General features: G+C 40.5%; 1 protein-coding gene and 1 long non-coding RNA gene across 23 annotated transcripts in view; one reads left to right on the top strand and one right to left on the bottom strand.

The window, feature by feature from the left end:
* The window catches only part of GLIS3 (GLIS family zinc finger 3), a 546,483-nt gene that overhangs the window by 79,823 nt on the left and 439,689 nt on the right, over window positions 1-26,971 (bottom strand). For all 22 annotated transcript variants that reach the window (XM_038527224.1, XM_038527215.1, XM_038527216.1 and 19 more), the window contains 2 exons: window positions 20,762-20,923; window positions 16,515-16,625 (listed from right to left, as the gene is read on the bottom strand). In XM_038527224.1, the coding sequence (XP_038383152.1) occupies window positions 16,515-16,625; window positions 20,762-20,923 (273 nt within the window). The remainder of the gene's footprint in view (window positions 1-16,514; window positions 16,626-20,761; window positions 20,924-26,971) is intronic.
* On the top strand, window positions 13,180-26,894 carry LOC111096953. The gene is made up of 3 exons (XR_005354270.1): window positions 13,180-13,382; window positions 24,548-24,648; window positions 24,919-26,894. It is a non-coding gene; the product is annotated as an uncharacterized LOC111096953 (long non-coding RNA).

The following is a 26,971-nucleotide window of genomic DNA, read 5'->3' on the forward strand; positions in this document are numbered from 1 at the left end:
GCATGGACAGTACACACAGCCGAGGCAGAGCTGGGAGTTGAGGAGGGAAGGTGACAGTGACAAGTGAGCAAACACAACTGCGTTTGAGTTGCTCCTTTAAAAACACTCCCTTGACATTCATTTTAGAATATACTGCTGACATTCCTTTAAAAAGCCAAGGAAAACTAAGGAGATGGGATAGTAAGACTGTTCTTAAAAGTCCAATAGCAGTATAGGCTCCCGGATAAACTGTGGAATATGCAGTTTGAATACACCACCTTATCCATTTTATTTTTCCCGATGCTTGATTTTTCTCTGCCTTGACATCTGGTAGTTTCAACTGTTCCTTAATCCCCCAGAGACCCCACTGAAACTACCTACTCAAGGTCCAAATATCCTCATAATTTCTCACTTCCTCTGATCCATGATCCACAGAGGACAGACATAGATGCTACTTGAAAACCTGTGATTCAAGCCATATCGATATATTAACGGGAATGGATGGACTGCCATATAACAGAACAAAATTATATCGGGATCTTATGGAGACAATCGTCTGACTGGAAAGAACCATTTTAATGGCGACGCTTCTAAGCACTGTAATGCACAGCCTAGTGGTAGGGATAATTTAAGTACAAGTGAGCAGTTCCCAAATCAACCCATGAGATAAATAGTGCTGCCCAATGACAGGACTATAGAATCTGAAACAAACTTGGGTGGAAATGGCCAGAGTTATAGGCAGGCCTGCAAGGTACAGAATCATGTCTTTCCCAATATGTCTTTCTGTTCCTTCTTTCCTGTCTTCAGTCTTTTCTTTTCTTTATTTTTCTTTAAAGATTGTATCTGTTTATTTGAGAGAATGAGTCAAAGATCATGAGCAGGGGGGAGGGCAGGGGGAGAAGCAGACTCCCGGTTGAATAAGGGCTTGATCCCACGGCTCTGAGATCATGATCTGACCAAAGGTCTCAATCAACTGAGCCCCCCAGGTGTCCCAGTCTTTTCTTTTAGAAACCACTTTTATTTAGAAATAATCATGAAGATTTAGGGCCATGCTAGGGCAGGCTGGGGTAACTGTTCTGCTGCTCTTGCACATTTGCAATCAAGAGGAGGCAACAGGAATAGGTGAGAGGCATTTCTCCATGAATCTCTCGGGTTATCCAGGTCTTGGGAGCAGAAGCACTGACTGCCTTTCTGGACTATCTTTCAAAGGATGTTTATTTACTAAACAGCTCTGGAAAACTGACTGGGATAGTCTCTCCCTCCCAAGCAAAAAGTCAGGCATGCTTTTATCCATTATAAATGATTTAGGTTCCCTCCACTCAGAATTTCCCTTTCATAACAACAATCCACTGAGTGTGCAAATGTTGCCTGGCTCTATTTGTGGCACCTTGAGAAATGGGCACAAGAAAATGATAATACTCTGGCCACTGCTATTGCCATGAGTTATAAGCACTCCTTTTGTCTTCTACCAGCATCCGTTAAACTGTAGCAGGCTAACTTGTTAGCTTGTACCTAGGGTCAAATCTCAGACCCTTCATAGTTCCTGCCACCTACAGAACCATCTCTAGATGTGCAGAGCACTGGACCAAATATTTTTGCAGGGTTCCTGTCCATATAATCAATTTGAGTCACCCCCAAGTCAATATGTCCACGTCACACTTAGGGTGCAATCTCAAGTGATGCAGGGAAAGAGATGGTATACTGGCCATCTGCTCACCAGAGCGCTCTCCTAGAATTCAGGCCTGCCTATGGGGCTCTGGAATGATCCCATAGTCAGGTGTTTTAGGGCTCATTAGGGTACCTCGGTGATCCTGCACATGGGGTAGAGGGTGGGAGAGAGTCCTGAAAGAGAGAAATGGGGGCTTGCACCCCTTTAAGTACCAGTGTGGGCTCAGGGCTGACCACCTGGATGTTGCTGCTGGCCCAAAAGGAAAGTTGGAGAATTTTGAAGCAGATACTGCCAAACATGGGGGGGCGCTGTCTCAGTTGGGGGCCATGCTACCATCTTCTAATCGAAAGATGCTCTAGAGCTTCCAAAATGGATCCTCACAACAATTTGTTGACAAGTTACAAAGTTTCCCATGGTGGAAACTCACACAGCCCACAGCAAAAACAGTAGAGTCAAAGGAGCATTGGAGGTAGAGTCAGAAAATCTCAACTGGAATATAGTTCTATTGCCGACTCTGTGTGGTCCGTAAAGTCATTTAGCTTTGAACCTTAGGTCTCTTGTCTCTCTACTGGGACTGCAACAATTATGGAACCCTGTGAAGATTCAAGAGGTGAACAGCCGTAAACATGTCCAGCAAACCATGCTACATTCATGTTTGGCAGTTACTATTTCTTTTACCATTTCCTTTAAACTCTTATTTAATAAGGGAAGAAAACAAAAATGTGTAACTATTATGTCATTACTGCATGGTTTTCATTTTTTATTTCTTGAGAGAGAGCGAACAGCATGGGTTGGGGGGAGGGAGAAAGAATCCCAAGCAGGCTTTAGGCTCAACACAGAGTCCAATGTGGGTCTCCATCCCACAACCCGGGAATTACAACCTGAGTAGAAATCAAGAGTCTGAGGCTCAACCGACTGAGCCACCCAGGCGCCCCCGCGTGTTTTTTTTTTTTTTAAGGATTTATTTATTTATTTATTTATTTGAGAGAGAGAGAGAGAGAGAGAGCAAGCAAACAAGGGGAGGGGTAAAGGAAGAGGGAGAGAGAGAATCTCAGGCAGACTCCACACCCAGCAGAGTCCGATACGGGGCACGATCTCATAACCCTGAAAATCATGACCTGAGCCAAAACCAAGAGTCTGATACTTAAACTGACTGCACCACTCAGGTACCCCCATTATTGAATGTCTTACTACAGTTTGCCACCTCTTGATATTGCTGACGGTCGAAAAGCTAAAACTAGTACTGAGTTTTGAGTGTTTTATACTATTAAGGTCTCTGGTCAATTTCAATCTTAACATCCTGATAGGGGAAGGGGCTCATAATCGGGGTGACACAGAGGGGGGGTGTACAAAGCATTAAGTTCTCCTGCTCGTTTATGCCATGATTCAGAGAGCCCTAATACGTCTGAGCCTTTATGATCCGAAATTGGGGAACTTTTACATTAGTTTTCCATATAAAAGAGCAAGATTATCTTAGCAAAGGAAGTGTAGGAGAACAGATCATCCTTGACTGCTATTCCCAGTACACAGAAATGAAATCTGATTTTTGTATTTGCTCATGTACAGATGTGGAAATGCCAAGGATGTCCTTTGCACTACTATCCCAAAATGCAATTTATTCAAAGTTGACAGTTGGCAAATATTACCCAAATTCCTATTGCCAGTGGTGTGTGCTAGGTTAGCCCAAAGCACTATTGTGATACAGAGCTTCTTGTCTGACATGTGCTACCTCCTCTTTACCTGTGTTTTTCCTACTGACCGGAAGGGCTTTTTCAAGAGTCCACTGATGTCCTTGCAAATACCAAGTAAGGAAAACTCTTTAAGGCAGTGATTGTTACTATACACTCCTGAGTAAAAAGAATAAAAACAGAGGAGCCCCATCATATGTTTACATGATAGAAAACTTTATGGAAAGAGATGCACTAGTGTTAGGCCACTGTGATAAAGTCTATCACAACTCTGCTACTACCTGGCTTTTATACTTCCCATAGGTGAGAGTGCCAAATGAGAAATATTAGAAAAATAACTACTGGGAGTGGGGGCAGGAGGGCAGTAAAGCTTCACACATGGAAGAAAGTAGAAAGATCTCATCTAGGTAATGAAAAGTTCTAAGATTATGGAAATTCTGCTACCAAAACACTTGTGATTATGGTTTTAAAAGTATGCTTTGAGAAATTACCAAGAAATAAGGTCCAGAAAATGGAGAAAGAGAAATCCACACCTCAAATTTCAACAAGACAAAAATAAGTAAGTAAGTAAATAAATAAATAAACAACCCAGAAATGCCACTGATATCTAGAACACTTAAAGTTCATGCTTGGATGGGACGACTGAGTGGCTCAGTGGTTGAGCGTCTGCCTTTGGCTCAGGGCGTGTTCTCGGAGTCCTGGGATCGAGTCCCACATCGGACTTCCTGCATGGAGCCTGCTTCTCCCTCTGCCTATGTCTCCTGCCTCTCTCTCTTTTTGTGTCTTTCATGAATAAATAAATAAAATCTTTTTTTTTTTTTTAAGTTCATGTTTGGAAAGATTCTAGAAAGAATTTTTGGTTGGTGAGCAGTTCAGAAGGAAGGATGTCAATAGTGGCCAGGATAGGGATCATTGAAACAACCAGACAATCTTTATTTCCTTTTTTGATGCCATTATGTGAAAGCTGCACATATAATGAGCCTAAAATTCAACAGGATATTTAACAAAGTCTCTCATGATAGCATTTTGGACAAGACTGAGAATCCTGGAACTGATGACAGCCCAGCTGGATGCAGTCATAATTGGAGGAGCCACTATATCTAAAGAATATCGATTAATGGAAATATGCCAACCTAACTAATTGCCTTGTCTCCTTTCACCCTAAATTCCTGATTCATCCCCCACATTACCACCATAATTATCTTTCTAAATCATGGATCTGACCACCAGTCTATGTTTAAATATCTTAGTGTGGCATAGAAGGCCTGTTAACATCAGTTCCCTTGTCAATTTTCTCAGCCTCAATGCTTGCCTCAATGGTCAATAAATGACACTGAAGGTCTCATGTGACCCTAGCTGACACCATTCTGTGGCATAAACAAAATGGAAAGAATAGAGAGGAATGAGATCCATATGCTAAAAAATCTGGAAGGTGGGTAATAAGAAAAAATTGAAGGGAACTAGAGATATTAATGCAGAATCTCTCCAGACATCAGTGAGGTCGTTAATGGAAAACAAGCACCTTCAGAAGATAGACTAGGGCTCACGTGTGGGTGTTCCAGGAAGGTAAGTTTTGGGGCTTTTTTTTTAAAGGAATGTTTAGGCATATTAAGTTTATTAAATAACAAAAAAAAAAGAGATTGGTCTTCATTGTCAGAAAGCTTCAGATTTCATGAAGAGGCTTTATGAACATCTTTTGGGACTTTCTAACTGTGATTCCTCATGCTGGAGGATGTGATTACATTTAAAGACACTTATAATTCTGATGGACCACAGCTGTGCCCGCAGCTGGCCCCGTGGAGTGACAGTGTAGCGAGTACCATCCCGAAAAGCCACTCAGGGGAGAACATCCTTCTATTCCAGTTAAAAGAGCAGTCCTACAGAGTGCAGTTCTCTTAACAGTTAACTCAAGAGTTCATCTGTACTTGACAAACAGCGGAAACAGTGAGCATTTAAGATGTCACATGACACTTTGCTAGAGTTTATAAAGAGGGCTCTGGATTGTTGGGTGAGAGAATAATCTTTTGCCAAAAACATTCTGTGGAATGCCAAGATTGCAAACAGTATGTCAAAACTTAACAGACAGCTTTGCATTAGGGCCATATTAACTAACTTGGGTGCGCATGTCTGTAGGTCTTTTGACTTGTAGAAAGACAGCATACCACCTTTCGGCATCATACTTGGCTCCCTCTCTCCTTCTACACTTTCTCATTTCTCAGAAACAAACTAAAGACAGTACAAGTAGTAATAAAAAACGTATCCTGATTCTAAAGGCCAAAAGAATAAAATGGGATAATGTATACAAAATGGCTCTGAAATGTCAAAGCATTAGAGGTGGCAAAATAAGACCCTTTTTTATTATCATTATGATGACGATGACCATTAAAACATCTGAGTTACAGAGACTGGACTCCACTTGATAAACCAGTCAGGTGGAGCCTGGCAGAAGGCTCAAGCATCAACTTGTCAAGTTCCCTAACTTCTCATGCCAGAATGCAACTAAACCAGGCAGGGCAGGAAAAGTCTCTGTTCTGCTTTGAGAATTCTCCCCGTTTTCCGACTTTCATTTCTTGTCACTGCTCCTTAAAGCCGGTTTCCCCCAGCAATGGGGGATGGCAGGCCAGTTTCCTCTGCACCCTAACACCTTTTAAAATTAACTCCCACCCCCATGGCCACAGCTCCCACCTCCAAGGGTTGCTCTCTGTCTCCACGAAGGACTACAACAAGCCCTGTGCTTGTGTTTTCTGACTAATAACGACAACAAACCTACAAGCTTTGCTGCTACTATCTCCAATTCACAGAGGAGAGCCTGAAGCTCAGAGATGTAAAGGAACTCATTCACTGAACCTGGTAGGGTCTCAGCCTTCGAATCCAGATCCAGGACTTAGAAGTCTGTAGATAGGCAGGAGAAATGCGCAGATAACTCACACGAGAGGAAATAAAATGGTAAATCATTATAAGAATAAGGAAACATGAGGAGTCTTCTGTCAGGGAACAACCAAGATCTAAAATAGGCATGAAAGCAAAACTCCTCAGTATGAGGTCTCTAACCCTCCATTTCTCACTTGTGTAATGGTATCTGTGGGCAGACTGACAAACGGTAGGAATTTCCAACCCAGAGATACTAATTCTCTGGGTAAAAATCGACATCAGGACAGTCAGCTTGTCTGGTCAAGATTTTGAAACATGAACATGTGACTACAATGTGTTTCTTATGTGAGGAAAAAGCAAGGTAGATAATATAAACAACTTATAATAATGTCATGATCTCAGTTTCTAGGAATTGTTTTTAAACAGCTAAAATCTCTTTGAGGGAAAAATAAATTAATGGAGGAGTCTACAGTAGAGAAAACTTAAAATTTCTAAAATTTCAAATTACCTATCTTCTCCCTCAGAAATTCTTTTTTAAAATTTATTTATTTGAGGGCAGGGAGGGGCAGAGGGAGAGAGAATCCTCAAGTAGACTCCCTGGTGACGCAGAGCTCGATCCCAGGACCTGGAGATCATGACCTAAGCCAAGACCAAGGGTTGGCCACTTAACCAACTGAGCCACCCAGGCATCCCTCTTAGAAACTCCTAATATATAACATGATGTAATTCTTGTAGTAATATCTAACCTTTATTGGATATGTATAATGTGGCAGGCAGCATGCTGTGTTTTTAGGTCACTATTTCATTTAGTATGACAGAAACACACTGTATTAATGTACACTGTATGATATAAAATTAGGACAATAATGACTAAAGTAAAAGTTAATATATTATGATAAACTTATATGATCCTGTAAATTTGGATACATAATGCAAAATGTTTGTAAAAAGTATCTGCTTATTTGCCTGAAGTAGAATCCTCTTTTACTCTCTTAGCAGGGTCTGTAAATTAGTTGGCATGAACATATTTGCTTTGAACAGTCAAAGGTATAATACAAAGGGGTAGGACCAGGTCTACCCAATAATGAACTTCCTTCTGTTTTCCTAGTGAGCAACCAGCTTGCATTAATATAAATCACACTTTGTGGTGCGCCTTACCCAGTTTTCATGTGGTTAGTGTCAACCTTCAAAAAAAGTAACCTCATTTGAATCTGGATATAAAGCATTCCGGTTTGTGAGTGTGACAGTTATTTGTCTGTATCCACCTGGCTAGCTTCTAGTCCCCACTTATACAATAAGACCTAATTTAGGTATTGCTGTGAAGGTATTTTTTAGACCTAGATCAAGTGATTAGTGTCTACTATCAGGTGATTTTTTTAAGGAAAGGAGATTATCCTGGATAATCTGAGTAGGCCTGATCCAATCAACTGACAGGCCTACTGAGCAGGAAAAATACACTCTGCCCAGGGACTGCTCACCCAGTCCTGAAGCTAGGAATTCTGGCACCATCTTGACTCTTCCTTTCTCCTTACCCCTGGCATTCAATCCATCATTGCTTCCCACTCACTCACTTTTATCCCAACTACCCGCTAACCCTCATCCAGGCCTCCATTACATTCTGTCAAAGTGCACATCCTTCTAAGCAGTGCAACTGCTTCCAGTCTATTCCTATTCCACATTGCCAGGCACCATCTGTACAACCAGCCCACCCTTGTCAAAATCCAGCTTTGACATCTCTGATTGCCTCAAGGGAAAGTAGTGTATCTTACCATTTTTTTACAGGTACCAAGCACTTAGCAAAATATCAGATACGCAGTAGATGTAGGTAAGTAGGAAGCAATCCTTCAGGGCACGTGAAGCATAGATTCTTCTTACTGGGGCAGAGTCTTTTCAAGTATTGTAGTGAAAGCCAGGTGAAATAGTCACGAAGAGTCCTGTATTTCTTTTGGCTCAGATAGTCTTTCTTTTTTTTTTTTTTTTTTAAGATTTTTATTTATTTATTCATGAGAGACAGAGAGAGAGAGAGAGAGAGAGGCAGAGACACAGGCAGAGGGAGAAGCAGGCTCCATGCAGAGATCCCGACGTGGGACTCGATCCCGGGACTCCAGGGTCACGCCTTGGGCCAAAGGCAGGCACTAAACCGCTGAGCCACCCGGGGATCCCTCTTTTCTTCTTTCTTAAATTTTTTCTCTTTTTTATTGAGTTGTAGTTGATATACAAAGACCTGCACATATTTAATGTATACAATTTGATTTGGACATATGCACACACTATGATATGATGACCATAGTCAAGATACATATGGATACATATAGCATCTGCTACAGTTTCCTTGTGTCCTGTTGTGATGTTTGTTTTGTTTTCTTTTTGTTTTTTGGGTTTTTTATTTTTGTTATCAGAGGCTCTTAATTTTGGAGGGTCAGTGAAATCTCTAGAGCCTCTACCTAGAAAATACATTTTTCATATAATTTCTGGGATTTCATGAGTTTCCTGAAACCCATCCAGCCATGAAGCTCCCCCTTATAGTCTGTGGAGCCCAGGTTAATAACCCCTGAATAGAACCAAATATCATAGGTTCAAGTTTGTTTCTAATTCCCTCTGGTTTGGGTCTCAGCTTCCTTTCCTTTATTTGGATCTTTCTTGCACCATCATCCAAGCATCCACATGACCCAGAAAGAGTGGCTAGGGTAATCACTGAAAGGTGACCCTGCAAGAATATTCAGTTCTTGTGGAAGGAAAGTATTTGCAAATGCAGTTGTTTCATTGTTATTTACAATATACTGCCTTGGATTGCAGGCTTGTGACAGAACAATGTCTTCTGCTGAATAGGTCGTCCCCTTTCACCTCTGAGGCTCTGCGTCTGCCTTTCAAGCTAGCTGTGAAGACGGGATATGGTCAAACCAGGGGCCTGTAACTTAAGCTAAGTCACAAAGCAATTCATGGCCCTGCTTAAGAGAGGCTCATACCTCCCGACATCCAATCCAAACATTGCTCGAAGACACAGCCACCTGCCCAGTATCCACCATGAAAAGTTTTTACATTAGGCTTATCCGAGCCCTTGTGTGAAGTCACCCTGAAAATAAATCTTCACAGCTCAGAGAGTCAGGATACAAACAAAATAGGAAAATAGTGCCCATGGATATCAAAGACAAAGCTCAACTGAAGCTGAAAAGGGAGGACGACAGAACAAGCAGAGGGAGCAGTGATTGCTCAAGGGATATGAGATGAAGAGCGGAGCCCAAGAAGATCTGTGGTGAGCTGTGTCATGATATTTTAGGACATATATTTGGCAGCAGAGAGTCTGAGTTAAATGCTTTTATTCCAAAACCATTTTCATCAAGAATTCACAGAATCTAATAAGAGAAAGGGAATGAGAAGCTTAGAAGGCTTCTGTCAATCAATCAAAAAAGCAATTACCTAGGAACTATTTCCATAAGGGAGCTGTGCTAGGCACTGTACAGCCTCAATTGCTTATTAAAGTACCTGCCAGAGGGTCCTCATTCCTTACATGGTTGGCCAGAGCTGTGCCAAACACCCCCATTATTTGCCCTAAATCAGAATTTTCAGGAAGAATAAAAATAAAACTAGTTTCCCAGGTATGACATAGTATTATAAAGTAATCGAGGACTATATAAAAGCCCACAGATCTTTTCTTTCTGACCATGGAACCTAAGACTTCACTCCTTAAGAATGTCTATCATTTACAAAGAAACCCTCAGACGCCATGTTCCAGAAGCATTGTCTGTGAGACTATCGCAGCATTTCTCCTACTCCACTGAAAGCACATGAGTCCGTGTGTCTTTTTTTGGCATGTAATCTTCAGAAAGCCAAGTTCAGATCTTCCTTGTTTCCAAATTCTCAGAGCAGCTGCAGGGCTTCAGTGATGCTACCTATGCTGATGGCTAAGTGAAGCGCAAATGCTGGCTGGTGGGAGTCATTTTCTAAGGTGGGAGATGAAAGCTATGCCTTTCACCCAGGCCCTGTAATACCACTGAGAGTAAGGACATGCAGCAGAAAATGCAAGTATATATAACAAGCTAAGAAGATCCTGACATCTGTTGCTATGCCCTCACTAGTACCAGGTTCTTCCAGAAGAAGTTCAAACAGGAAAGTACAGCATTTTTTTAAGGAGGCCCTATGCCCAACGTGAGGCTCAGGCTCATGACCCTGAGATTGAGAGTTCCTGCTCTACCAACAGAGCCAGCCAGGTGCCCCAGGAAGGTATAGTATTTTGACTTAAACAGGGCTTTTTAAAATTGCACAGCCAATTGATTTTTCTCATTTCCAAAGTGGTTATTCAAATGTGCCCCTGACCGTCCCCCCTCAGCGGGTCTTCTCTGTAACCTCCGTATCAACCCCCGCACCCCGCACTGTTTCCTTGCCTGCATTTATGCTACTTATTTTCTGTTGACTTTTTTATTGTCATTGGGTTTCATTAGGACAACATGGCTCTGTGAAGGTAGAGAATATGCGTCTGTCTTGTAACTACTTGTGTGTTTGGGTCTAACCCTGTGCCTGGCTCCCAGCAGGTGCTTAATAAATATTTGTTAGATGAAATAAATTATTTGATATTATATCACAAGTAATTTACTAGAAGACTAGTTTGATGAGATGCTCTAGAGGAAAAAGATGATTTTGTTGGCTGAGTAGTTCTCAGCAATGTTTCATGTTCCCTTTCTTTTGCAGTATCATATACCCCTGGCTCTGAAAACTCTTGCAAGAAGAAAACCTTGAATATTATTCAGTTCTGCATTTCCCAAATATATAGGACAATGACAAGCAGTTTTTAAAGTAATAGCTAATAACATCCTGAGGAATGTGTTGCAAAGAACACACTTTGGGTCAAGTGCTTTAAGACCTATAAAAAGACCCTGGGCCTCTAGGCCCAGAGACACTAGTATTAATTTTCTTTATATTTTCAAGGATGAAGACAGCTTTCTGATCTCTCCAGAAAGAGTAGCTTTTCCTCACTAACTACTTACTTTATAGACAACTGGCCCCACCCTTCCACTTCCCACACCCCACAGGGATTCTCAAGTCCTTCATAACAGTACCACATGGTAGCACAATACTCACAAAAGAAGAGCTGGGGGGCACATGGGTGGCTGGGTCGGTTAAGCATCTGCCTTTGGCTCAGGTCATGATTCCAGGATCCTGGGATTGAGCCCCGCATCGGGCTCCCTGCTCAGCGGGGAGCCTGCTTCTCCCTCTCCCTCTGCTGTTCCCCCTGCTTGTGCTCTCTCTCTGTCAAATAAGTAAGTAAGATCTTAAAAAAAAAAAAAAAAAAAGGCAGAGCTGGAATCACTGAGCCTCCCTAAATCAGAAGCCTCCACGCAGCTAGTCTCAACTTTAAATTGGTGCTATGACTCGAGGGTTAAACTTAAGATGATTTTTTAAAATTTTATTTATTTATTCATGACAGAGAGAGAGAGAGAAAGAGGCAGAGTCACAAGCAGAGGGAGAAGCAGGTTCCATGCAGGGAGCCCAACGTGGGACTCGATTCCGGGTCTCCAGGATCAGGCCTGGGCTGAAGGCGGTGCTAAACCGCTGAGCCACCCGGGCTGCCCAAGATAACTTGTTTTTATCACTTAACTTTAATTAATTAACATCACTATTTTGGGCCACAATTATTTGCCTTATAAAAGCATATCCAGTGCCTTTCTCACAATCAGTTACCCTCAATTGAGGCATCAGGACATTCAGGTAGGATAGTATGTCCCACCATCGTTTTGAGAAGAGAGAGAAGCAGTTTGCCACCAACAATCATTAAAGTATAGAAGTTAGTGAATGACTCACTTTAAAAAACAATCACTATTTTAGTGCCATTTTAACAACATACAAGCATCACTCTTCCAATATGATTTCCCATATGATTTATTACATGTGAGAGGAAGACAGGACTAATTCATCCGGAAATCCTATATCCATGATATGTGCCCATGACTGACATTCCATTAAGAGTCAGGGTGAGAGGGATGCCTGGATGGCTCAGTGGTTGATCTGCCTTCAGCTCAGAATGTGATTCTAGTCTAGGGATCGAGTTCCATGTCTGGCTCCCTGTGAGGAGCCTGCTTCTCCCTCTCTGCCTGTGTCTCTGCCTCTCTGTGTCTCTCATGAATAAATGAATAATATCTTTAAAAAAAAAAAGTCAGAGTAAGAGAAGAGTAGGGGGAGAAGAGAGTGGAAGGGAGGGAGGAATCATGACAACAAAAAAGGAAAGTCACAATCTGGGAAAGTCTCTGACCGTGTGCCCCCATGTGCACACCCTCTGCCACATAGATGATAACAGGAAAATGGGAGAAAATTGAGAGCCTCAGCAGCTCCTTTAATCTGTGCCTCCACGTAGGGGAAACAGATTTATTTTCCACGTAACTTTTGAAGATTTTAATGAAGCCACAAAGGAAGGTGAGCTCTTTGGTATTTCATGAAATTGTTTATAGTTCTGGGTATGGATGGGGTGGTGGCGGCTCTGAACAGATTCCACAGAACTGCCAGTTCTAAGCAGATGAGAAGTGCGTTATGTGAACCACTCTGTCTTGGCCAGAGAGTTCCACAGAACTGGCCTCTAAGTGGGAAAAAGAAGTGCATGTGGCATTCGCACACATTTCAAACACTGCGTGGAGTTTATCATAGTCTGTGTTAAGGTTGTGAACATGAAAGTCATCAACCAGGGTGGGTCAGAGGTGAACATGAACCGAACTTTTCACGAGTCACAGCCAGAGTCTGGCACCTTCATGGAGCTGTGAAATGGAGGGAAGACACGTGTCATCTCTAACTTTGGGCCCGGCCTTCTTTTGCATTCACTTAAAAAAGTCCATGTCGATAATGAGCCAGAATGGAAGGGAACCCCCTCCTCGCTGCTTATGGGCACTTGCAAGGTGCAAGTGAAAAATTCTGATAAAGCTCACAGCCTTGAGGAAAATTTCAAGTGGCTTATTGCCTTAGTTTTCTCGTATTTCACCACTCATTATCAGAGAGAATTGAAGGACAGATTTTGCCTTTTGCTCTGCGGACTAAATTCTATTCTCACTGGAGACCAGAGTGGGTGACCAGAGTATCTCACGACTCACTTATCTGCGTAACCCTCTCTTTAATGGACTCAAGATCTGTAAGGCGCATCCAGTGGAAGAAGTCTGCACGTCAGCTGACGGAAAATGTGGGTGTGCACACACGAGGTGAGAGAAAAGTTACTTTCTTCATTCCTCTGCAGAAGAGCCGTCCCCTTTCTTCCTTTTTCTTTTCGTAGCCTGAACAACATTTAGCTTAGCTTTCAGGTCCTTGGGTTTTCAGTAGGATCCAACAGGTGTGGGGAGGGTTCATATGCCCATGGCCAGGGCATCACTCTGGAAGACTCTGCCTCTCCTGATAAATAGCAGTCTCCACGGCTCAGGGGGCCTTGTCTCCAGCCCAGATTTCAAAGTGGGGCCTCGTAAAGCCAGCAATGTTAAGACCAAAATAATGTCATTTAGTGTCTAGGGGGAGGTTAAAAAGATTAGAAGAAAGCAGGCAGGCAGGGTATATTAAACGAGTCCATGACTAACAGGGTGTGACAGGAAAGGGTTTTATTCTTTTCAACAAAACAATTCCCTAGGGCTGGGACCATGACTCTACTGTGCCTTTATCACCTTGGAATTTTTATGGTTATTTTTGATGAATTCACATTTTTGTAAAGCCTTTTTTGAAATGATGCCAACTTTCAATTTTTAATTAAAGTCGTAAATAATCTTAATTCTGCCTTAAAAGGTTTATTGTTTCTTACTTCTTCTTCTTCTTCTTTTTTTTTATTATTGCTGCCAGGAAATATTTCAAATACCAAGTCCTGATGTGAGTTAGCAATTAGAATCTCAAGGTCTAGTAACAACATTGTACCGTGTAAATATCACACGCTGGGACACCGGTACAAGATCTGAAAACGTGGATTGGCTGATTTCATTTGGGTTTATTCACATTGCTGCTCCCGGGAGTGGCATTTCTCCTTTTTATTGGATGGGGCAACTTTCATCGTTTTAATTTCCACAGATTAATTTATCACTGATTCATAACAGATTCTTAAAATCTTCAGATTAAAAAGATGGGTGAAAATTTGGAGAGTAAAAACACAGTAACCTTGTCCCTAAGGTCTGGACAATAAAAGGCAGCCACATACAGCTCACTCACTTGCAAGAAACCGGGAGCTCATCCAAAGCTGAATCACTACAGACATGGTACCTCATTTTACAGAAGACAAAATCAAAGGAGTATTGCAATATTTGACACTGGGTTTTAATACTGCTCTTCGAAAGTATATCCTTGTAACCTAGACTGATAGTTGAGGGCTATCTGCAAATTGTCTAGAAATTTCTATTTTGTAGTCTTGGGGTCTGATTTTCCTTTTTTTAAATTAATGCTTCAGGAATCTTTCACACAATCAAAACTATTCCTGTTTTATATAGAGACTGAGACACACTGCATTTGAACAACAGAAACCAATTAATTAATAATTCCTGAAAATATCTCATTATGTTTCCATACCTACTGTCAACCTAGGTTACCTTCTGAAGTGGAATAACGAATTAGTGCTTATTTGTCTGGATGCAGGACTTGTGTTCTCTCATGTCCATGGTAGCTGTTATTCTCAGGGAAGTTGTTCTCCAGTCTTATGATAGGTTTGCTATTATGGTAAAACTTCATACATTTAAGACAATGTAGGGGGTTAATGGTCAGATTTAGGAGAGACAACTCCCAAGAAGGTTTCTGTTGTGTCTTTGTTTAACAAAGACAACTTATCACTTCAAATTCACAAGATACACACATAGATAATGACAAAAGCCATTAGGCCGTGGTTCTTCTGACACAGAGAACAGTATGCAACATTGGTGTTATTTAAAAAGTATTAAGTATCCTCTTTACAACTTTATTTATATTATTAATTCACTTAGCAGTTCCTTTGCTCTTCTACAATACAGGAATATATTTAGTCCATGTTGACTGATCATCTGTTATCATCTGTTGATAATGATCATCTGTTATCAGTTTACTGTATTCCAATAAAAGAGGCTTAATTATATTTATAGAGAAAAAAATGATTTTAACAATTGACTTACAAGAGTGGGTTTGTATGCAATTAAGAGTATCTATCAAATCCTTCCAACTGGGCATTTTTCTAATTCTCAGGGAAGAGGACAAACTCTTTCCACATATGAGCCCTCAACTGGCTTTGTGCTAACAACTCACAAGGAAGAAAAAGCTCAAGTAGGAAAAAAAGACTACACAGCATTTCCCAACATGAAAGTGTTAAATCCCTATAAACCATGAAAGAATGCACAATTCTAGTTAACTAGAAGTGCTAGTGACCTGAAAACCATGGCCATGGGGTTCAATCACATCATTGGGTTAAATCACTTGAAATAAATTGAATCTTAAATTCCCTTACATTTATTACGAAGGGCCCTTAAATGAATCAGTAGTACTATCTTAACGCATTGGAACACTCAAAAAGCTAAGGTTAACTCAGTGTTTTTCTGCCATGGTCAGAAGGTACTTGTTGGTCCAAAAACTCATAAACTCACTTATTGGGAAATGCCTTGAAAGGTAGTAAGCTCCTCATATCTCAAGGTGTTGAAGCACAACGTGACCAGACACCTGTTGGAGATCTTATGAGTTTGAGAGAGTCAAGTGGGTAGGCTGGTTGACCTTTAGCATTTCTTCCAAATCCAAGACACTATGCATTCTATATACTTTAAAGATGCATTAATTCCTCAGTGATGTCAAAGTAATTTTAAGTTCAATTCCTTTCTCAGATTTCCATACATGGTACCTATTAAGAAACGTGTTTTCTTTCTTTCTTTCTTTCTTTCTTTCTTTCTTTCTTTCTTTCTTTCTTTCTTTCTTTCTTTCTTTCTTTCTTTCAGCTTAAAGGGAGGGATACTCTATACTTATCCTAGAGATACACCTACCCTCTCCATAAGAATGAAAATGGTTTCAGCCAATTGATATTTCATGGAGAAGCACTTATCTCCAGAAAGGGTTTTTGTTGTGCTATTTTTCCCAATTCAATTTCCTTTAACTATGTGGACTTAATTTCCATAAAAGCCTTTTGTTATTCTCTGGTTTAGTGCCTTTTGCTAATTTTCTCTGATTCTTGTTATACGAGCCCTCCCCAGAATTGCATATCTGTTTATAACATTGCTATTACTTCATGGAAGATGTCCCTTCCCAAAGAGCATGTAACAAGTTGAAGACTTTCAATGTCCAGCACAAGGTCCCAGTACTGCAAGAGTCATTTAAATGTGCCTTTCCTGGCTGGATAAATTCTTTTTTAAAATTACCTTTTTCCTTGCCTGTTGATCTTTGGAAGAATGTGCCTTCACATGCTTTCGTAGGGAACTTGGGTCTGTGTAGCGTTTGGTGCATCCTGGAATTTGACAAGCATAAGGTTTCTAAATAAGAAAGAAAGAAAAAAAAAACACAAACAACCAGCTGTAGTTAAATCATAAAAGTAACTGAGGGAAATTTACTCAGATTACTGACTTCAGAGCAGGAATTCTTACCAACTGGCTGAGGTGAAAATGCTGGGGATTACTTGTGCATTTTAATTAGAAAGCCCTGAAAGTTTGCATCAAGGCAAAGGGGACTAAATTTTTGAGAAACAAGGAGACAGCCTTTAGAGGTGCACTCCTCCCACAGAACCTCTCATGGCATTTGTGTGTGTGTGTGTTTTTAAAGATTTTATTTATTCATTCACGAGAGACACAGAGAGAGAGGCAGACATAGGCAGAGGGAGAAGCAGGCCCGATGTGGGACTCAATCCCAGGACCTCAGGACCATGCCCTGAGCCAAGGCAGCCATTCAACCACTGAGCCACCAAGGTGCCTCTCTCGTGACATTTTTGGATGTGGAAATTATTAGTAAGCATCTCTAGTAATACTTACAGTTATGTTCCCCTGAAAACAATCTTTGGTATTGTCAGAAACTAGGAAACACATTCTTTAAGAGTTCAGGTAGAGAGAAGCTGCAGAAAAGTCCAGAAAAGACTGGGAATGTTTCAGAGGAAACCTGATTCAGAAAGAGAGAATGAGAATTAAAAGGGGAATATTAGTAGAAAGTGAGTGAGAGGCAATAGGTTTTTTTTCCCCAAACAACAGACACATGAAAACTCAGCCAGAGAAATATTATTATAGGATTGCAGGTGTAGAGGAGTCCCAGTGCTCAGCCTGGGCCCTTGGCTGGGTGTAATGAGAACACAAGTTTTGGCTAATTCAATGCCCTCATGCTCCTGAGAGATGTGAGCTGCAGGGCCTCAGGTGGAGTCTAGAGGATGGCTTTTGAGCTATGAAATAAAGCAAATCTTTCTGTTTAATCTAAGAACTAAAATAAAAAATCACAAGATAGACTGTGTTCATAAGTCACAGCTTCCAGTCACTCATGTACTTAGGACCTCAGTAGGTGAGATTGATTACAGTTGTGCCTACATGATTTGAAATGTAAGGAGGAGAAGTGAAACTCTGCCTCTAGAATAGGATTCTTGTTCTGGGAAATGGCTATTCCATTAAAAATAACAACAAAATATATATATCAAATCAAAACAAAATAAAAAGCCAGAAAAAAAAAACCTGATTTTTTTCCTCTATTTATTCCTGTTTTCATGTGTATGCTTGTCATTTTGTGGGCCAACACATATGTGGATTATATTATTTGCCCTGCCTGAAGCCACATTTATGATTCGCTTTTTTGTTTTTGCCATTTTTGATTCCAACCACAAGGTAAAGTCATGAATATATAATTTAGTTGAGCTCTCACAATACGAATTCTAAGTGCAATGTGTCTGTTCCTTGACTGATTGACTAAATCCCCCATCAGGTCTCACAGTTTCACAGTGCGTTCGGCACTGAGTTACATGTGAGAAATCAGACAGGGAGGGGATAGTGGCTGAACCAGGCTCTCAATAACTGTTTTTGCAAAGGGTCAGCCGATATGGGTTAAAGCCACTCACCAATGAGTTTCCATTGGGTAAACGAAGGTTTCTGTTCACCTGTGAATCTTCTGGATTTGCGTGGCTTTCCTGCACAGCCTTCCCTATCCTACCCTGGCTTCGGGGCAGCAACTCGATAGTATCTTTATTGCAGTCATGTTGCAACCACATAAACTCACATCTGAGCACTGTGGCATGTAAAAAAAAAAAAAAAACTTCAGGAATATTAGCATGTTATATAAATCAATACCATTATTATTACCATGGCCGGTAGTATTTGGGTTGAAAAGACAAGAAATGGGTAATGTGATTTTATATTTGTTTTTGAGTTCTCAAAGAAGGCTTGGCTACTCTCCACTTCAGGGGGGGTGGGGGTTACCCTCTCTCCCCTGCTGTTAGCCACCTGGGATCAGAATGCCAAAACAGCAGTGGTCTGGTCCCAGTGCTACTAGTGCACTGCTCATTGTACCTCAGATGACCTAAGCTTTAAACAGCATGCTGCACTTTATCAAACTCTATTTTCCACGTGTACCATAAAATCATTCCCCCTGTTTAGATATTAAGACGCTAATAGAGAAACAAGTTAATAAAACTTTTCAGGGTTTGAATTATGAACTCGGTAAGCCTTATAGAAAAAAAAATCATTTTCCTATAAGTAAAGAATCCATTGAGTTGAAGAAAGATACTTTATCCAAAATTCTGACAACACTAGCATAAGGAGTGCTTAATGAAAGGAAAAGAGGGCCTACATTTAAATATACATTTTTCAAGCAGCGACCATTTGCTTTTTAAAACAAATGTTTAATTTTTACATGATTTTAAAAGAGCTTACCAAATCATTTAATACAATAAAAATTTAAACAGGACTGTTGGTTTGCATCTTGAAGAAGAATGATGGTTTTAAAAAGATTTAATAGTGTTTTGTTTTTTTTTTAAATAGCTAGGTTTTAAAAGCTACTGGCATTGAACTGAATCATGAAATTATTATCTGTGGTAGCTTTCCTCAAAAGTTTTAAAAAGTTATTTTTTTTTAAATTCCAAAATGATTTTAGAAAATGCTCGTAGTCTGATTAGCTAAAATTAGCTCCAAGAAGGGTATTGTAGAACCATAACACTTAGGCTCACAATAGTTCTTTCAAACTACAGATAACCAGCTAGAGTAGAGGCAATTTCTCAAGACAATCTTGTCTCGTGAATGTTCATTCTTCCATGATAAAGTTTAATGACAAATTGGAAAATTTATTAGATTCTACCAAGACCATTTTAGACATACAAAATAGGGCATTTTAACATAATTTATTCTTTTTTTTTCCTATTTCTACCTTTTAAAAAATCCTGCTATTCACCAAATTTATTCATTACATATTCTATTCTGTTGGTCCTAAAATCACTGAATTCAATTCAGCTAGAGCAGAAAGGGGCTATCCTATGCTCATATAGCTCTAATTATATTTCAGCTATTTATGAGGCAAACCATCTAACACGTATGTTAGGAAATAATTCTGTTTAGAAAGGTTATGTGACATATAGCTAAAATGACTTCTATCAATATGACTAATAGAGACTAATATAAAATTTAATAAATATGTCAACTATAACATCAGAAGAATCTTAAATATGTATGAGAAGGTGTGTAGAAATAACAGTATCTTTTCAAAATTCAAATTCTGGTGTAGTTTAATAATAGACATCGGAATGTTAACACTGAGAAAGTACTGTCATGAATACATTATTTGCAAGAATGTGGGATAAGAGATCTGTGATGTGTATAATACATTTATCCTGATGGCTTTGTTAAAAGAAGTGAAATTGCACATAGTCTACCTGGCCTCCTGTAAGGCAAATGGCATCAGAACTTGAGAGATGCAAAGAAGGATGATCAACATAACAGAAAATAAAAAAGTCTTAGAAAAGAAGCAAAATGTTACAGCACTAAAAGAGTTAAGGTGATTTTCAACGATGAAAATCAGTTGTTCTCATAAGGGTTATGCCAATGGATATGCGGCTGTTAACACACAGGAAGCATGATAAAACTGAACCCTGGCATAAGATTTGCTGAGTCTTCTTAGATCGCCTGAAGGTGAAAATGCCAGGTGGTTTCTAAAGCAAAAGGCCAGATTCACACTGGGTAACCATGCCAGTCTCAAAGTTCTTATGTCAAAAAAAGAAGAACAAGGGTAAAGAAAAAACAATAACAGACAACGACTTTCCAATTCTAGCAATAATATATATTATCTATTTCAGCATATCTTGATATTTGAATAATTTATTTTTATGCCTTATGCCTGGTAGTCATCCTGTGTACTGAAATCTACTATGTGACAACACCTGAACTGCCTCTGCTTTGTACACAGAGGTGATCAAGGAACCCCTTTGTCTTTCAGGCAGTTGTAATATTTAGGATAGCTTGTCACTACAGAAAAATGAAGAGAGAGCCCAACAGGGCCCCTTCTGGACCTCTCCACAAAGATTCCACTGCTGCCTTTAGCATTGTCCCTATAACCTGTAGACATAAAGCAAACACTTCAGCATGCCACTATCAAATGGGCACTTTCTCACACCAGGGCCTGGGGCTGGAAGCTGGGAATCTCCGGCCATTCTTACAGTGTCTAGATGCGTCCTCTGGTGCTTGGCGCGGTCGCTGGAGTTACTGAATGCCTTCTGACAGCCTGGATGTTGGCACAAGTATGGCTTCTCACCCGTGTGACTCCGCAAGTGAATCTTGAGATTCTCAAGCCTTGAAAAGGCCTTCTTGCAACCTTCAAACTGCAAAAAAGAAAACAGTTTTGGGTTGTTGAGAAGGAGCTTGAATGTTTGGGTCTGGGGGACGGGAAAAAAACATGTCCTCGGTGTGTATTTGGCCTAAAACAAAAAACAAAAAATAAAATGAAATCCAAACAGTAACAAATATGACTTCTAAAAATATCCACATATTTATGTGAACCACATTTTTCCACTAATATAGACGCCACTTTCCATACCAAATCTGGGTCTCAAACTGATTTCTGTGATTACTTATGTCAGAGAAAATTTGCTATGAGCCATCTGGCTCAGTTAATAAAAATACAGTAATGCGTGTCTTAAAGATTTATTAAAAAATTAACACACTTTTCCATTTCCAAATTGGACTAAATGGAAGGAATCAGGAAGGAAGAAACTTTTTACAACTAATAAACTAGCAAAAAAAAAAAAAATTCAATGTGATGTATGAGAATAAAGGTGAGCTGAAGATCCAAGGGTCCAGGATGCAAAAGCCATGTGTCTGTGGGGTTGTCACAATCATAAACTTCCTAAATAATCTCAAGGAGTTTTTCAATTCCCCAAAGAGCGACTCTGTTAGCGTACACAGTGAAGCCAAGCCTAATGAGATACGTTTTAAATGTGCTTTTAAAAAATCTCCTGGAACACAATTTGTGTAGTGCTGAGAACATTTTCCAAATGAAGTGATAGTTGTATCTATTTTTGTTTTTCTAAGAAATGTTGTTACCTCCTTCATGAAGAGAAGAATTGAAAATGAAAGGCTGAAGGTTTCAAGAAATGCTTTCTGGGTTTGTCAATAATATTTATTGATGGGACTATTTACTATGTATCTTCTGTGGGTAAAATATCAGCTACTATATTAGAGGTGCACAGTGATTCCAATCCTGTAAGTGACAATCTAATAAAGAAAATGTGTTATAGGAAGCCTGTAAATGAGGCATAAATGTGAGATGGGCATTTAACTTGTGACTCTCTCTTTGGTAGTAAGCGCCCCAAATACTGATGTCACTTTAACAATTTTAACCCCATTTGAGTTCCCACTGCAAAGGAAACTTAGAAATATGGACATGGAGTTTAAAGCAATTTTTTAAAAACCCTCACTTCTTAAGAGAGTAATGTAGGGCCTGAGGTGAGGGGTGAGGGATGGCTGGGTAGAACAGAGTAGAAGTAAAGAAGGTAAATTCAAAATGGTTTCCATTCAAAATCAGCAGTATTATTTAACCTTACTACAAGACATTTTATGAAATTCTCAGTTCTAGCGATTATTAGAGTAGATGATGGAGGATAGAGTACACCGTTCATGAAGGAGTAGTCCAGAGCTGGCCAGGTTTAAAGAATGGATGGACCAAGGAGAAAGAATAACCAACCATGTCATAACTCCGTCTATTTAAGTCATCCAGATTTGCATGCTAGAGTATTTTAAGAAATTTATGAAAGTTGCACTTATTTTTGATTGAGAGTTATACATGTTTCACAGACATATGTTGGTTTATTTCAATTTTGATATTTTGCTTAAAATAATTTTGGTGTTTTCCTGATTTCTATTTCACATAAAAATAAATTTAGCCTGAACAGAACATGATTGCTGACAGAGCCACTACTTTTTCAACAGAGTGAAAGGCATATAATGACATACCATTCAAGGGAAAGAGAGGTTAAGTGGCCTTGTTTCTGCAGATGTTGGAGGGGGTCTCAAATTTGAGAATTAAAGGGGCTCAATGTTATCCCCCAATTCATGGCTAAGAAGACTCTGCTGACCAAACCTGTGTTTTTAAGGTTCTTTCTGAATGACCACTTGGAGCAAACTGCTGGAACTTAGTTGATTTGACAGTCACCTGCTGGGCCACACTTAGGTCAGAAATGAGCTTGTGGTTTTGGATCCCTTAAGCCTGTAGTCTGGTTCCTAGCAAGGCTCTTTTGTAGGATGGATGTTGTGCCAAGGCAAGCTCCAGGGTACACACACAGACCTGGGGAGGCCCTGGCCTCCACTCCCTTGTACCAGTCGTCCCAAACACTGATCAGAGAGAAAGTTGCATTGTCTAGGAACCAACATGCATGGGGACGGAGAACTACTTTAGAACAGACAAATGAGGTTTCAGTGAGCATCAGACAAACAAGACCCCCTGGATTGACCACAGAGGGACTAGAGGTATCCTAGACATGTCCTAGAACTAATTCAAACTGTCCACTTGATCAGACATAAGCTGGACACTAGACTGGTGTTTCCATGCTCTCTCCTGTTAAATGTCCAGTTAAAGTCAATTAATTGCTATTATTACTATTAACAGAAACTGTGATCAAAGACGAAAAGGCTTGCTGCATCCCATGTAAATGAGTGAAAAGTGAACTATATCCCAGAACATCCTGACTGCTCTTAAATAGCAAAGATAGGAGGAAAATATGAGCAGCCGGACTGAAAACGATAACCAAGAGATTATCTGTAAAAATCATGAAAATCCAGCTGATGTCACGCATCTCATCTGCAGCATAAAAGGCTGGAAGGTGACAGTGTCTGTCAGCACTTGCAGTAGCACTAGAGTATTTTCAGGGGGAGAGATTAAGAGTGAAGCATCATGTTTGACCCCATGGGGTTGCCAGAATAAAGGCAAGAGAAAGGCAATTTCTTGGACTTGGGGGCTCATAATATATATTGCCCACTCACTCTTGTTGAAGAAATGCTCTTGAAATCAAGAACCCCAAACCAGGAAAGTCAAGCACTGAGGAACTGATACATGGCTCCCTGGGAGGCCTTGCACCCAACGCATCAGGGCGGTCTAGAGAGCACCACACCTGATTGAACTCTGCACACCAACAATTCTGCAAGAAGAGGAAGGAGGTGCTGTTCATTTTTCTAATGGTGTCTGGCTTAAACTTGAAAGCAAACAATTGTGTAATGAATCATTATCATTCATTATGGGAATAACCCTGTAATTCAACACAAGAATTTCCTTTCCCTCAGGGCAATTTTACCCCTAGATTTATAAATTCAGTTAAATGCAAATGCATTAAAAATAAACTAACATTTAGATAGAAGTATAAAAGGCTGTTACAAAATACTCCAAAACTGGATGCTTTGGGCGTCTGGGTAAATGGATGCCTTTTTCTATATTATGTTTTTTTCATGTTTTCCAAATCTTTAATGAGTGAGTTTCGCCTTGCGAATGAACATCTAAACCTAGGAAAGCAAGGACCACAGAAAGAGTGTTTCCTTGGGTTTAGCCAAAGGCTTTCTCATCAAGGTTTCCACCGTGCAAGGTCCACCCTGAGGTCCAAAGTCCTAAGTGTCACCTGACTGCTTATGCCACCGTCACCAACCAAGCCTTATACAAAACTTGACCAAGAGGCTACTCTCAGGTCCTTACCTTTTCACACTGTCTGTAGAACCAGGCACCAAGGGCAAGTGGAGTTAAACCAGCAGGCTGAGGTTGCCTGTGGTTCAAACACAGGTCATATGGAAAAAGACAAGAGAAAAAACAAACTCTCAGAATCCAAGGGGGCAGCAGGAGGAGGAAACACAGAATGCCAAAGAAAGGCAAACACAGGACAGTGATGTGACAGGGAGTGGTGGTGGGCAGGGGTCTGATATATACTAGTAATCTCCTGTAAATAACATTTTTTTTTTGTCCCCAGCACATATTGGGTAAACCCTCTGAGCATGGCACAATGTGTGCTAGGCCCTGGGAGAAGAAGATGAATGAAGCTCAATGAAGCTCATGGGAAGATGGCCATAGGTAAGTTGTAGGGCTGGGCAGTGTCCATACTGATAAACCTATAGCAGGGCTTCTCAACGAGGTGCTGCAGGACCCAGCAGCAGCTGAGGGCCCTGGGCATCTGTCAGAAATATGAATCCCTGGCCCTACCCAGATGTACAAGAGAACCCCAGGGGTGGGGGTCCAGCCAACTGGGTGTTGACAAGCCCTCCAGGAGATTCTCATGTTTTATCTGTGAATGCCACTTGTACTGTAACCACTGCTGATTTGCTTTGAAAAATCTCCTTGCAGTATTCACCCACTTCTAACTGCGACAAGAGCTATGTGAACCAGCAGCAGCCTTGGCCTGAAAAAGGAACATTTCCTGATGCGGGGTAAAGCTGAGTTATCTCTATTCCTGCAGCAAATGGCGCAAAGTTTCAGAATGCCAATCTCATATCAGAGATTCTTTAAAATTCCTGACTTTTTAATCTGCTGCCCAGCAGATACATGGTTCTGAAAGAGGTATTGCCTACAAGCTCCCTCAGTGGCCTCCTGACCGGCAACGCATCTGCATTTTTTTTAAGACTTTATTTATTCATGAAAGACACACAGACAGAGAGAGAGAGGTAGACACACAGGTAAAGAAAGCAGCAGGCTCCATGCAGGGAGCCAGATGTGGGACTCGATCCCAAGACTCCAGGATCATGCCCTGGGCTGAAGGCAGATGCTCAACTGCTGAGCCACCCAGGCATCCCCACATTCCACATTTCTAATGCCCATTACATTCCCCTGTTGAGAAAAAAGCACATAGCTTTCCATTTGCACATTTCAGTAACTTTACAGAACACACAGAATAATGCATGAAACAATTCTGTAGGTAACAGAACTTTAAATCTCGGGGGTTTGCATTGCATGAAGCCTCACTCTGAGAATGATCTCTAACTCCGAGGCTGTTTGCAAGTAACAAATTTTAATTAAAAAGTATAAATTGCCTCAAACCCAGAGAACCTTAGCTTACGCCATTTTGCTAATTTAGGAGATTATTTCATATTTAAAGGATCACAACTGGACTGTAATCACCATCCATATATATTGGCTTGATTACAGATTGTTGACATTAAGTGCTATTAAGATGACCTTTGAAATATTACTTTCCCTTTCTATTAGAGGCTTTTGTGTAAGGTTCTGAAAATGAAAGGCTCATTAGACACCATTAAAATAGGATTTATTCCATATGTGTAACCAATAATCAAGTAGAATATTGCTCCTTCCCCTAATCAGCTACTTAACGTACTGAGAAGCATACTTCATGTTCAAAGCAGTAATAACAGCAAACCTTTCCTGATCAGGTTTCTGTACCATCACTCATGTCAACAAAACCCAAACAGAAAGGAGTCTAGGATGCTGGACATGCTTTTTAAAAATATACGTTTGATTTCAATTAAGGCTCAGTGTTTATGACCCTTGGAGGTACATACTTTCACAATTTCATCGGTCAAGACCAATTAATCCCATTAGCGGTGGTTGCGGTGCAGTCTGCCTGCAGCTCTGGGGACGGACCGATGAATTATTGCTGGCATACATCTTCTGCTTACAGCTCAAAGACAATGGGAGGTGAAAAGCACTGGTGGAAAGGCCAGCAAATATTTCTAATGCCGTGGATATAGTCAAGGTTACTTCCACCATAAGACCAAGAGTTCAAGTCCTCTTGAACCACAGGGACACCTGCCAAAGGTGCAAGTGAGGGAGACAGCCGGGAGCTGAAGGCCGGAGCCATCTCACACACTTGAGAGGAGGTGAGAAATCCACCTCTAATATTCAGCCAATTTTCCTGCTGGGACAGTGCTCCCCAGCTCAAGGTGTCAATGAGTTGCCTGGGCCTCTTGTTAAAATGCAGATTCTGATTCAGTAGGTGTGGAGTGAGGCCAGACGTGGTGCATTCCTAAGAGTCTCCTTGGCTACACTTCTAAATGTTGAGTGTTCAAAGATTATCCTTTGAGAAGTAAAATTCTAGGGATCATTAAACTAATCTTAGGTTGACAATACACAGTTTAATGTTTTTTTTTTGTTTTGTTTTGTTTTTTAAGGAAGAGAGAAAATAAACAAAGGACTAGAGCAAGAATCAAGAAATAAAGAAAGGGATTGCTTTTGGCAAACTATGGCAGCTTCATCCTTCAAAGTGTGGAAGAGTAAAATCTAATTTTAAAACGTAGGCTGGGAAGATGACAGAAAGTGCTGTCTGGGGGGAAAAAGTAGAAGAAAAGTTGAAAAAAAAAAAGGACAGAGATGCAAAAGAGAAAGACTGTGGAGGCCCACGGGGCCACCTGATTCCATTAATCCTCCAGTCTTCATCCACATTTAG

The sequence above is a fragment of the Canis lupus genome, chromosome 1 (assembly GCF_011100685.1).
Source record: "Canis lupus familiaris isolate Mischka breed German Shepherd chromosome 1, alternate assembly UU_Cfam_GSD_1.0, whole genome shotgun sequence".
In the NCBI taxonomy this organism is placed as follows: domain Eukaryota; kingdom Metazoa; phylum Chordata; class Mammalia; order Carnivora; family Canidae; genus Canis; species Canis lupus.